Here is a 12,487-nt window from a genome sequence, read left to right as displayed (position 1 = left end):
TTTTTATTTTTTTATTTCTTTGTTAGATTTCTTATTTTTTCAAATAGTTCTCACTTCCCAAAGGAAAGCTAAATATTTTAATTTTACTTAGCAAATAAGAAGTCTTGGTTTGGCCCACGCCCAAGGCCCGGCCTGCAGCCTGCCCGGCCCAGGTCCGTGTTGGGCTGACCCCCCAAATTATCCCTAGGGAGGGCAGCACGGCCCAGGACAGCCTGCACTTTGCGCGGGCCATAGGCAGGCCGCCGGCCCGTTTTACACCTCTAGTGAAAAGTAACTGCAGCCCTATTATGTCTATATAAATATATACCATAAGCCATGTTTTAAGGAGATAATCAATTCAAAGAGCGTTTTTTATTTTGAAGTGGTGCAAGTCTTCCTTGTTTGTTTCTTCTTAATGTAAACCTTTGCCTTTTCTTTTTCTAATTCTCTATTACTAATTTTATCAAGATATTTTGGTTAGCATCTCTTCTAGCTCTCAACAAGGCTACAAATCACTCTTTGGGACCCTCCATACAACCTAAGTAAGTTTCTTTCTTCTCTTTTTCAATTTCCTGAGTTTCAGCTTTCTCAAGCCTTTTCTCCTTGGATTTTCTTTTTTTTGTGCAAGAGTAGTTCAGCTCCCTCTCAGATTTACTCATTCCTCTTTATTCTCCACTTTTATTCACCTTACCGAGTTCCAACCCAAAATTTCAATCAAAGCCCAATTTTTGAGAAAATTTGGGTTCTATCTCTCTTTTTTTTTGTAGCATCTATTCAAATTAAATCACCTCATACATCTTAATGTTCTAAGTCTGTGCACAAGATATCATAGAAGCTCCAGAAAATTTTATTAGTCTAGGGAGAAATTGATGAATTGTTGAATCTGACCTCGAAACCTTTATAGGTCAAATTTCAGCTTTTAGATATATCCTATGAAACTCCTAAAGCTGCAATTTACCTTGAGTTATTCCTTTAAAATTGCAGCATTGAGGAGGTCTTCACTGCTGCGGTGCAACCAGGAAATAAGTCTTCCAGTTAAGACTCCAATATTGATCCTGAGGGGGAGAAGAATCACACTGGATTTTGAAGTGATTCGGAAATCTCTAGTAGTTGTATTGGGATCTTTAAACTCTTAACCCCCTGCAACTCTTTGGGATCTTTAAACTCTCATCAAAGACTGAATTGATGAGAACTTGTAAACTCTTTACTAAGTTTTTCATCATACTGCTCTGCCCTGATATCACCTCGCTTTTGGAGTTACTCCTGTTTTCCTATTTATGCATTCATTTCTAAATTCTTCTTTCATAGTCTTGTTATGTTCTGCAACAATGTTGTCTCAGTTAATCTAATTTTTTAGGGTGCGTGGTATCTTGATTGCCTTATTTTCTGTTCCGTAAATCTTGACTAATTGGTAATGATTTAATAGTCTGAAAGCACATCTCAACTTTATCCACCAACTTCCAAATGTGATGGTCTTCTCTTTTAAAGGTTCTGTTTTTCCTGTTGCGGAGATTGCACATTTGTCTCATACTATCGGGGCAAAGGTTCTTGTAGATGCTTGTCAAAGTGTTCCACACATGGTGGTAGATGTACAGAGCTTGGATGCTGACTTCTTGGTTGCATCTTCACACAAGGTTTGCCTTCTCCATATTGTTTCTTTTGGTTCTTATTGTATCTCTAATGTCAATTTTGATTATGTACTTTACCAGTTTGGGTTAATATCACAATGTTAAGGAACAAACCTGTCTCAGATGTGTGGGCCTACTGGCGTTGGATTCTTATATGGTAAAAGTGAGCTCTTGTCTGCTATGCCTCCTTTCCTGGGTAAGATTATCTGGTTATTTACTATTTTGTTTTACACCAGAGAATGGGATATGCTTGTCTTTTCAATGTTGTGTTCTTATTGCAAAAAATTCTTATATTTGTTTCATGAGAGTGGAGTAATTGGCAGCTACCAGGTGCCTGAAGTGGTTGTTGCGCATCCCTTGCAGGTGGTGGTGAAATGATTGCTGATGTATTTCTAGATCATTCTACATATGCTGAACCTCCTTCCAGGTTGGTGAACTTGTTCTATTGTTTTATGACCTAGATTCAACCTGTTGGATGCAGCCTAGGTCTGAAAACTGGAGTAGACACAGGGGTGCAACCCTTTCCATGCAGCTCAAGTGGGGATTTGGGCTTGATTCACTGAAAAATTCCCAACTGAAATTTCCAAACAAAATCCTAGAACAAAAATGGAGGTCAGACCATCCAAGTATGGTTGAAGGATCCTAATTTTACAGTTTGCATATGATTGTATCCTACTCACCATGTCTTCCTTAGAGGCTTATAAGCAAATTAAAAACTGCCTGATATGACAAGGCATTTATGTAAATAATAGATTATAACAAGTTGACCCTAATTTGTTCCAAGAACCTTCACAAGTTACACAAATCATTAGCAACGAATCTTATATTAAGATCTTAATTCATGCTAAGAAACACAGGAAGGCCATGAGGAAAACCTTGAACCAATATATGGAGAGAATAAAAGGAAAACTTGTTTAATGTAAATCTGAACTTCGAGAGTAACTTTTCAAATAGGTAACAAGTGCAATGCCTTACTTTTTGATGAATTCCTTTCCCTTTGCCAAATGAAATTTGGAGGAAATTAATAAATTACAAAGAAAACTCTTTTTCGGGTATTGCTGAGAAAAAAAACCCTTTGTGTTTGTTGGATAGAGTAAGATTTGTAATTCTAAAGGCAAAGGAGGACTTGGGATTAGTAGGGCAAAAATATTAACAATACCTGCCTAGCCAAGATGTGATAGAAAATTCTTCATGACCCACAAAATCTATGTCTGAAGCAGCTAATCAAGAAAAAAATACTTACTTGACATAAAATTCTTTGAGGCTATACCTAGACATGACATATCTTAGAATTGGAGAGGTATCCCTGAAGGCAGAGAACTTGTTCAAAAGGGAATTTAGTGGTCAATAGGGTACAGAAAACAAAGTCCTCTTTTGTGTGGACAATTGGGCCTTAAACCAACCACTATACAAGAAAAGTTGCCAAGGATTGAGAAGCAATTTTGTCCACCCTTCTTTTATCAGCAATATCCACCATCCCATTTTGCTCCTTGGAAACAATTTTGTTAAACCACTATACATCAATTTTTTCAAGAACAGGAAACCTCCTGCCCATCCCTTCAATAAAATTTGTCACTTGAAGAAAGTGATCTGTGTTCTCAAACAGTTCCTTGTAGCATTGTTTGGGCGGTTTAGTGGTGCAGTTACATAGATGATAGAAGTCATGATAGCATGACTTCTATCTGTGTTCTCAAAAACAAGATTTGTTTTTGAGAAAAAGGTAAATTAAATTCATTAATTCTCAAAAAAAATCCCTGTACAACAAGAGCCTGTAGAAAGGGAAATTACAAAAACTGCCCTTGCAGTATCAGGGTGATATAACATTGCAACCAACAAAAAGGTTTTCATAGACAAAATATGAATTATGAATCCTTTCTCTGGAAGACTTGTGAATGAACAAGCATGAGTGTCATCTGCCCAAAATCCTATGGAAAACATTTTCTACTGAAGCTTACTTATCCTTGAATATCAAGGCATTCCTTTCCTGCCACAGGCCCTAAAAGACAGCTGCTGGGACCATGTTCCAGACAATTTTTCCCCTCTTGCTCAAACCGCTCAGCCTCCATACTTCTTTTACAAGAGTTTTGAAGGTGGTATACTACAGTTTCTGTAATTTATGTGGATAAAAATTGTTGTTACCAATGATAGTCCCATAAAAACTTGGTACAATAAAGATTTATTTCTTGATAGTCCCCTTAAGTATTTTCTTGGGCTAGGGATTGGTATTTATTTCTTGACAGAAACATGTGCCAAATCTAGTGATGTAGAACTGATAGCTCTAATAACAACTGATGTGGGACTGATAGGTTTTATACTAATTGATGTAGGACAGAGATCTGATACTAATTGATGTAGGATTTAAATGACTGTGCACTTGTAATTTAACGATGGATATGGCACTAAATAGAATGGAATGGTGAACTTGGATTCATGTAGCTGACCCCATATAGTTGGGATAAGGCTTAGATGGTGATAATGATGATAAATCTGACATAATCACTCAATCTGTAGAGGACTTGGAAGGATAAGGAGTTAATTTAGGAGTGGAACAAGATCTGATTGGAGGGGTCATAAAAGATAGGGAAGGGAATCTGGTAGCACTTTTTTCAGGATTGGTGGGGAACGGAGACTCTGTAAGGGCTGAACTGTTTGCAGTCCTACAAGGTGTTCAGATTGCAAAAGAGACAAATTTGTAAAACCTGGTAATTGAAGGGGACTCCAAGGTTGTGGTGGGCTGGCTAAAAGACCCGGATTCAGTGTATGGTGCTATCGAGATGAAATGAAGAAGTTCGGATGGTTAACACAGCATAGTTTGATTATATCATTATACAATGGGTAGGGAGTGAGGCTAATGCTCTGGCTGATCCATTAGCTAAGCAAGGGGTAACTAGGGATCAGTTGTATTGGGCTCAGTTGTAATTCTTGTGCTGTTTTTTCTTTATGAGTGAGGCTGCACCTTGTGCCTCCATTGGGGAAGCTTGTAACGGTTGCTTATCTTTACTGATTTAATGAAATTTTAAAGAATTTTTTACTTATTAAAAAAACAAGATCTAATACTTGCTGATTGATGCAATAGTGTGGAGTCTTACTTTGAAGTTGAGATAGGCAAGTGTACAGTTTTAAATTTGCTTGATTAGAAATTTAGAATGCAAACAGAAGGCTGATACAGATGGAGGAAATTTGCTGGGGAGAGAAAAGGAAGGATTTGGAGGATGTTAGAGAATAAAAACCTATTCATGGACCTCACCTAACAGCTTAAGCTTTTAGGTTGAATGGTTCCTTTAAGATGGGATCAGAGCCACTTTGACCAAGTGGTCTAGTGTTTGATCCTTGTTTAAGATGAGCACAAGGTATGGGTGGGCCTGTGCTTGTCCACGCTTCAAGCCCGACGGGCTTTTGTGTGAGGGGGCATGTTATTATAGAATAAAAACCTATTCATAGACCTCACCTAACAGCTCAAGCTTTTAGGTTGAATGGTTCCTTTAACAGAAAGGAGACAATGCTTTCAACTGTGTTCCAAGTCAATTAGAACAAAACAAACAAGTGGATTTCCCTGTTGAAATTGCAGAGAGATTTGAAGAAGGTAAGAAGAATCAAGACGCAATTATTGAGACTATTGGAGAAGAAGGGAGGATACCTAGGGTTCACAATGATTTTATTTTGGTGGGTGAGGGGAGTAGAGAAGCAAGTAAAGTAGGAAGAAATGTAAAGAATTTGCAAGAAGCAACCTGCTTCAAAGTCTATGAAACGAAAAGAAGTTATTGTTCCAGGTCATTAACAGAAAAAGGGGGCAAGAGGATGGTGAACTTGTCATCTGAGGATGTTTTAACAACTATCAAAGGGGAAGAAGAGAGGGAGATAGCTCAAGTGAAGATGAGGCCATAATAGACTAGACTCATGAAGTTGATGGAACAATATATTTGGAAAAGGTGGTGGAAACAGAAGTGGAAATGGGTAAAGCATTGGGGTTAGTTGTTTTTGGAGGAGAGGATTTTGCTAGGAAAATGTTTAAAGCTTTAGAGGAGAGACATCCGATGCTTCTGCAGGATAAAGAAGATTCAAGATCAGAGAATGATCAAATAAAGCTAAGTCAGCTTAAAGAAGTTAGGGTTTGGCACTGGATCAGTTTTTTGAGAGAAATGTGGTAATGGAGCTGAAATGAATTATTGATGGCCAACAGACTTTGAGGGTTATGAAGAACCCAAATCCGGTTAGATGATTCAATAGCCAAAACTCCTCAAACAATTCAAGTATCAAAAGTATCGAAAGGGGGATTGTTTGGAATTGGACCTACTAAGATGGTGAAAAAGTCAAATGAAGTTAGCAGAAGAAGCAAAGAGATACCCAATTAAGTTCATGAAGAGTTGAGTCTTTTTGCTTTGTGGTTGTAGAGAGGTGTTTGTGTCTTGTTTGTTTGTGGGGGTGAATGTTTTTTCATTGTTGGTCATGTTGTGTAATAATGTTGATTGCATTGGTTTTTTAGAGATTGGGTTTGGCTTTTTGGAGGCATAGGCTTTTGTTCTTTGCTTGGGTGACTGCTGGTCACCTTCCTCAGTATTTTCTTTTAATAAAAATCTCGTTTATTAGCAAAAAGATGATGATTTGAATGATCACTTGGCTCCCACATTTTCTAGTCAAGAAATTGGTAAATTGCTAAGAATATGGATACTCCTATGGAGCAAAATTTAGATGGGATGGTCATGGTGCAAACTTATTGAAGATACTGGTATGTATTCAAGGTGGTTGCTAGGCCTATATTATTTATCTCTTACTTACCCAGATATAGAATGTGCTGTCGGGATAGTGAGCCTACTTTTGCGTTCTCCATGCTCTCTACATTTGGAAGCTGAACATTTAATCTTTAGATACCTAAAATCAGCCATAAGCAGAGGATTTCTATTTACTAACAATGTTTATTTGGAAATAGAGGCATATACTCATGGAGATTGTGCATGATCCATTACTGACAGGAGATGCATGTGTGATTGTTGCAGTTTAATTGGGGGAGGGGTGTTTCTTGTGACGTGAAGAATCATGAAATGGTTGTTGTTAGGTCTGGTTTTATGACAGGGTATTGGACTATGGCATGCATGCCTTGTAGACTTTATGGTTTATGACTCTTCTTTGAGTTTGGATTTCTAATGTAAGGCCCTATGATTGTATTGTTACAATACTGTTGTTATTGATATTGCTCATAATCTCAATTGGATTCAACTAAGCCTTACCCCAATTATATGGGGTTGGATATACTGAATACTGTTCCACCATTCCACTCTAGTTTAGCATAATAGGACTAAGCATATTTAGGTGGATTGTCATTTTACTTTTGATAAAGTAAAACATAAGGAGATTTATATGCCTCTTGTCAAGTCTGAAGATCAGGTGGCAGACATTAAAATTGTGAGAGAAGTGTAACTATATGGTCTATTGTTAGCATGATGGGGTTGACCTATCCGGGCCAGCCTGTATTTCTTACAATGACGTATCTAAGTGTTCATCTTGATTTTTGTTCAATATAGAAGGATTTGGGGCTAAAAGTTACTATTGTTATCTAGCATCATCTCAGGGTTCTGCAAGCAATATTCTCACTGTTCCCCCTGTATACATCAAATTTTAAGAAGCATAAAGGGTGGTAATGCAAAACAGTCTGCATTATCATTTCTATCTGTGTAGAGACAAACAACTCCTTATAGGGGGTGGATCAGCATGTAAACGTGCATCTCAAATCCTTGACACTTGGAAAGACTAATTTGCTTTTAAGGTCGCTACTCTCAACATCTTGCTAATCTCATGCACAAAGTAGTAGGAAAATACTGCTTCTACTTCTGGTGCTTTAATGTCATCTCTTGAAATGAAATTCTTTGACTTGATTTTCTTACTCCATAAATCCGTCCATGTTAAACTTGCATTATTTTGAGAATTACCAATATATTTTTTTTGTTTAGCTATTATGGTTTATGTTTGTATTTTCATAGTACTGGATTTCAGGTTTTATGCAAATTCTATTCTGTTTTTTGGTGCTTTGGTGATTTTATATTCTGCAGTTGCATTTGGTCAGTTATGTTTTTCTTGATCTGCCTGCTAGATTTCAATTTATTTGTGTAGATACCTGTCACTTTTTTTATCTTGACAGATTTGAAGCTGGAACACCTGCAATTGGGGAAGTCATAGGACTAGGCGCAGCAATTGATTATTTGTCAGAGATTGGCATGCAAAAAATCCATGATTATGAGGTCAGTGACCTGCCATTTTCATCTTCCCCTTCTCATTATACATATACATATACATATACATATACATATACATATACATATACATATACATATACATCAAGGTTTAAAATGCCGATGTTGATGGAAACGTCGCTTACCAAAATATAGGACATATGTCGGAAATGTCAAGGGGAAATATTGTAAAAATTAGAGACGTTGTGGAAATATGCAATGAAATTTTGTAAAATGATAAAAGAAGCATTAATACATATTTCTAGACTATTATCTTATTCCCAACCATTATATAAAGCTAAGAAACTAAGATCAATAACAAATTAGTAAATGACGATTTACTGGTTTATTATGTATTTTGATGTTTTTACAAGGTTATCCGATATTTTCTTTTCTTATTTTTATTTTTGATTTATTATAAATTCTAATATATTTATTTCACACTAGTAAATAGAAATACATTTATTCCGATTTTTTAAATATTAATGTTATAATACATTATGTTTTATTATAAATTTAACAAACTGATTCTTCTTTTTTGTAGTATTATGATAAATTCTGATTTCTTATAAAACTTAATGCATTTATTATGATTTTTAATACTAAATTTATAAAATTATGATTTAATAGAAAATTTAATAAATTTATTCTGATTTTTATATTAAATTTAGAATATGATTTATTATAAAATTTAATAAACATTTTCTGATTTTAATAAATATTTAAAAAATACTAACTAGTTATTATTTTATTACATGAAAAATATTTTATGTTTTATATTATAAAGTAATTAATTTATTCTTTTGTTTTTATTTTTGTTAATTCTTTTTTATAAATATTTTATCTGAAATATTAAATAGAAATTATTAATGGAATAATTTATATTAATATACTGTATTATATTAATATAATATACTAATATATTATATTATTAATGTACATTAGTCGACATCCTGTTGGCATCCTGTCGACATGATAGGAAAAATTCTTTTTTTTGGTTATTTGGACCGATTTGGTTGACATTTCCGAAGTATAGGAAATGTCGACCGAAATAATGTAATTTTTATATTACTATCCATTTCCATGTCGGTGAGCCTCGACATCAACATATGTTTGACGACATTAGCGAAATGTCACGACATTTGAAACCATGATATACATATACATATACATATACATGCATGAATAGATTAGCACCATTGCAGAGGCAAACCTGTTCTTGGTTTTTGTTCTGGTAACTTTGTGCTGCATCATGTCACTTCCAACTATTCGATGACACAAGGAGGATTGTGCAAACATTGGCATTATCCGGATTAGCCCATCTACCCATTTGTCACCTCCATGGTTTTTGATCCAAACCACTATTTAATTATGGCTTTCTTGGCTCTTTTCTTCTTAAAAATCCTTGCATTTCTTTCTTCCAACATCGTTGAAATGACCACTGCTTTTCTTCTCACCATGCCTTTCAAATAATGGCTGTTATCATTCCCTAATCATCTATGAGTATTTGGTTTTCTTTTTTTTTTTCGTTTTGAGCATGTAAATAATGACCTTAAATATAGTGAGTTTTGGACTGTTTTAAGCATTGTTTATATAGAACCATAGTAAAATGTTAGCCTAGTGGTAATCACCATTACAACTACCATGAAAGTTGATAGTGGTGGTGGAGACATTTAATCTATATTATTAAAGCTATAAGTAAGATTTATAATGTTACATGGACTCTTTGAAACATTGAATATGCCACAAATAAACATGTTTTGACAAATAAAAAATAAAAAATAAACATGTTTTGCAAAATTTCTGTTATATGTGACCAAAATTTCTCACTCTTGAGCTGATGATTAGTCAATTTTAGATTTTTAATACTCAAAATATCTAGTACAGTCAAGTATAAATTGTTTTCACTGAAATATGTTTTTATGGTTGCTTTGTTTTCTTAGAAGTTAGAATAAAAATATGCATATCCACCAATTCCCTAATCCTACTTATTGCACTAACCAGGTTCAACACTACGCATCTTGCCAGGTTCCAATTACTATACCTGCATCAATCTAACATTGGTTGCCATGTAGTAGAGTATTAAATTATAGATATCTTGGGTGCAAAATTTTTATGGGAAAAACATTAATGGCATAATATACATAGCTGTTAATTTAGATATCACCCCAAAGATCGGACCTCATCTTTTTCATTGATTAAACCGGGGTACTATATTTTGTGATTAATAGAGCTTCCAGTTGTATCTGATTATCTGAATTGAAATCAGAACTAACTATCAGATATGGATCTTAAATATCAAATCCACTACCGGGGTACTATATTTTGTGATTAATAGAGCTTCCAGTTGTATCTGATTATCTGAATTGAAATCAGAACTAACTATCAGATATGGATCTTAAATATCAAATCCACTTATGAGTGGATTTAATATGCACTTACCCCAAATTTGATCTGGTTAAGATGTTATCCAATAATATTACCATACATTTAAATTATCAACAAAGTTGGTTAAGTATCGTACTTTTTTAGTCATCAATTAATTGAAGTTACTTTTAATTCATCCCATTAATAATATATAATATCAAAGTCATTTTTAGTTCATTTTATTAATAATATATCCTATCCAACTCTGACTCCTTGACAGCCTGAGTGGTTAATTTTAATGAGGTCAACTATAGTATACTCTGGCAAAGTTTTCAAGGCACCAAGGCGAGGCTAGGCGACAGGGGGGCGCCTTGTCGCCCTGTCGCCTAGCCGCCTTGGCGATGGATTTGTTTAAGTAAAAGTGACATATCCTAGGGTAGTTCCCTAGGTTCCATACCAACTTTCTTTAATAACTATCCAAAATTTTCATAAGAAAATTATAAACTTCATGTTTAAGTCTAGAAAATCAACATATTTATGAGAAAAATTAGAAAGGAATGAAAATTCAAAAAATATAGGGGCTGAACCCCTATTTTTGTTATAGGAAAAGAAGAAAAGAAAAGGTGGAAGAATGTGTTGATTAGACAAAATTTTAAGTTCTTCCCTTACTTATTGGTTCAGATTTTGAAGTCATTGAGGGTTCAATACAGCAGTTATCAATGTTTGTGTTGATTAAGAAAATAATAAAAAGAAATTAGTTTATAAACACAAAATGAATATTTTTCTTTAATAATGTCCATTTTATAATTATAATATCAAAAAATAACAATATAAAAGTATTTTGTTACACAGTATGCAAAAATGCTTGGTGACTGGGTGAGGCGAGCTTCCAAGGGCACCTTGCTGCCTAGGCGTCGCCTTGACAACTATGTACTCTGGCAGTGCATAAGATGTTCTAAGGTGTCATTATTGGTTCTATAAGCTGTTGTAAAAGGTAGAGCTTGAACTTTATGCCATGAACTACATCAGATTTGTTATCAATTTTTGTTGGCAACCATTCTTGTTCAGCAAGATCTAAGAGCTAGGGGAGTCTGGGTGCATATTGTTATTGTTAGAAACAAGATTTGACCTGAAAAAAGCAATGCCTATATCTTTGAAATGTCAACCCATGTAAGGAACACATTTCAAGAGCTTTATGGTTAAACAGTTCCTTTTCCTAAAATCTTTTTTTTGCTGTTTCCAGACTGAGCTGGCTGATTATCTCTATGAAAGGCTCCATTCCATCCCCAATATCCGCATCTACGGTCCCATGCCTTCGGAAACTGTCCGCCGTGCTCCTCTTTGCTCATTTAATGTTGTCAATATTCACCCAACAGATATTGCTACTTATCTTGATCAACAGGTAAAAGTACTAAAAGACGCTTTTTTTTTTGTTCTTCCTGAATATAAAGTCAGGTGAGAGTAAAAAGAGACCAGAAAAAGGAAATGAACAATCCTAGTTATTTTGTAGAAAGTAGGGTTCCTCGAAATTTGATTTAGAAATATTTTTTGTGAAATTACTGGGCCCTTTGGAGACAATATGGTTGTATGTCCATGTGTGCTTATTTCTCTTTTGGACTCCTTGTCGAAGTGCGTTGACACATTTAGAGTTTAATGCATTTTAGCTACTTGTAAATTTTCAAGATGTGTCGTGCATATATTTCTTTTCAGCATGGAGTAGCCATTCGATCGGGTCATCATTGTGCTCAGCCTCTCCACCGGTTTCTGGGAGTCGGTTCAAGTGCACGGGCCAGCCTACATTTCTACAATACTAAAGAAGAAATTGACACATTCATTCTAGCACTAAAGGAAACTATTAGCTTCTTCACTTCTTTCCAATAGAAGGTATTTCCTCTACCTGGGTGTTTGTATCCCTGTTCAATATATACGATCTAACTGTTGGTTTAGAAGAAATTAGTGTCCTTGCATCTTTACAAATTAGTGTTACGTGAAACTTTTTTGGATTCGGTGCTACAGGACCCACAGTTGTCAATCCCAAATGAACGTAGGAGACTCAGGGTGCTCGTGTGTGGTCAGTGGCCCTATAGAAGAGAGAGTAGTTGCCAGAGAGAGAGAGAGAGAGAGCATTTTGTATTTACTATTTAAAAGTATGATCCTTGAGTGCGAGAGAGAGCATTTTGATTGGCGCAATCTGATTTGAATTCGGACAAAAGAGATACTGTTTGCAGCTCCGTTTGTATTAATAATATTACTTAGATTATAAAAAAAGTCTCCTTTTGGTCAAACAAA

The 12,487-nt window shown here is 35.1% G+C and overlaps 1 protein-coding gene across 1 annotated transcript in view; it reads left to right on the top strand.

Annotated features, from left to right (window-relative positions):
• CPNIFS (chloroplastic NIFS-like cysteine desulfurase) overlaps positions 1–12,487 on the top strand; it is a 53,244-nt gene extending 40,757 nt beyond the window's left edge. The window contains exons 5-11 of the mRNA XM_010246248.2: positions 1,468–1,613; positions 1,731–1,803; positions 1,971–2,034; positions 7,741–7,840; positions 11,442–11,600; positions 11,909–12,082; positions 12,215–12,487. Coding sequence (XP_010244550.1) covers positions 1,468–1,613; positions 1,731–1,803; positions 1,971–2,034; positions 7,741–7,840; positions 11,442–11,600; positions 11,909–12,079 — 713 coding nt within the window. The 3' untranslated portion in view covers positions 12,080–12,082; positions 12,215–12,487. The remainder of the gene's footprint in view (positions 1–1,467; positions 1,614–1,730; positions 1,804–1,970; positions 2,035–7,740; positions 7,841–11,441; positions 11,601–11,908; positions 12,083–12,214) is intronic.

This window comes from Nelumbo nucifera, chromosome 2 (genome assembly GCF_055504915.1).
Source record: "Nelumbo nucifera cultivar China Antique chromosome 2, China Antique-T2T, whole genome shotgun sequence".
Lineage (NCBI taxonomy): Eukaryota > Viridiplantae > Streptophyta > Magnoliopsida > Proteales > Nelumbonaceae > Nelumbo > Nelumbo nucifera.
This window is presented reverse-complemented; position numbering and strand designations above follow the sequence as displayed.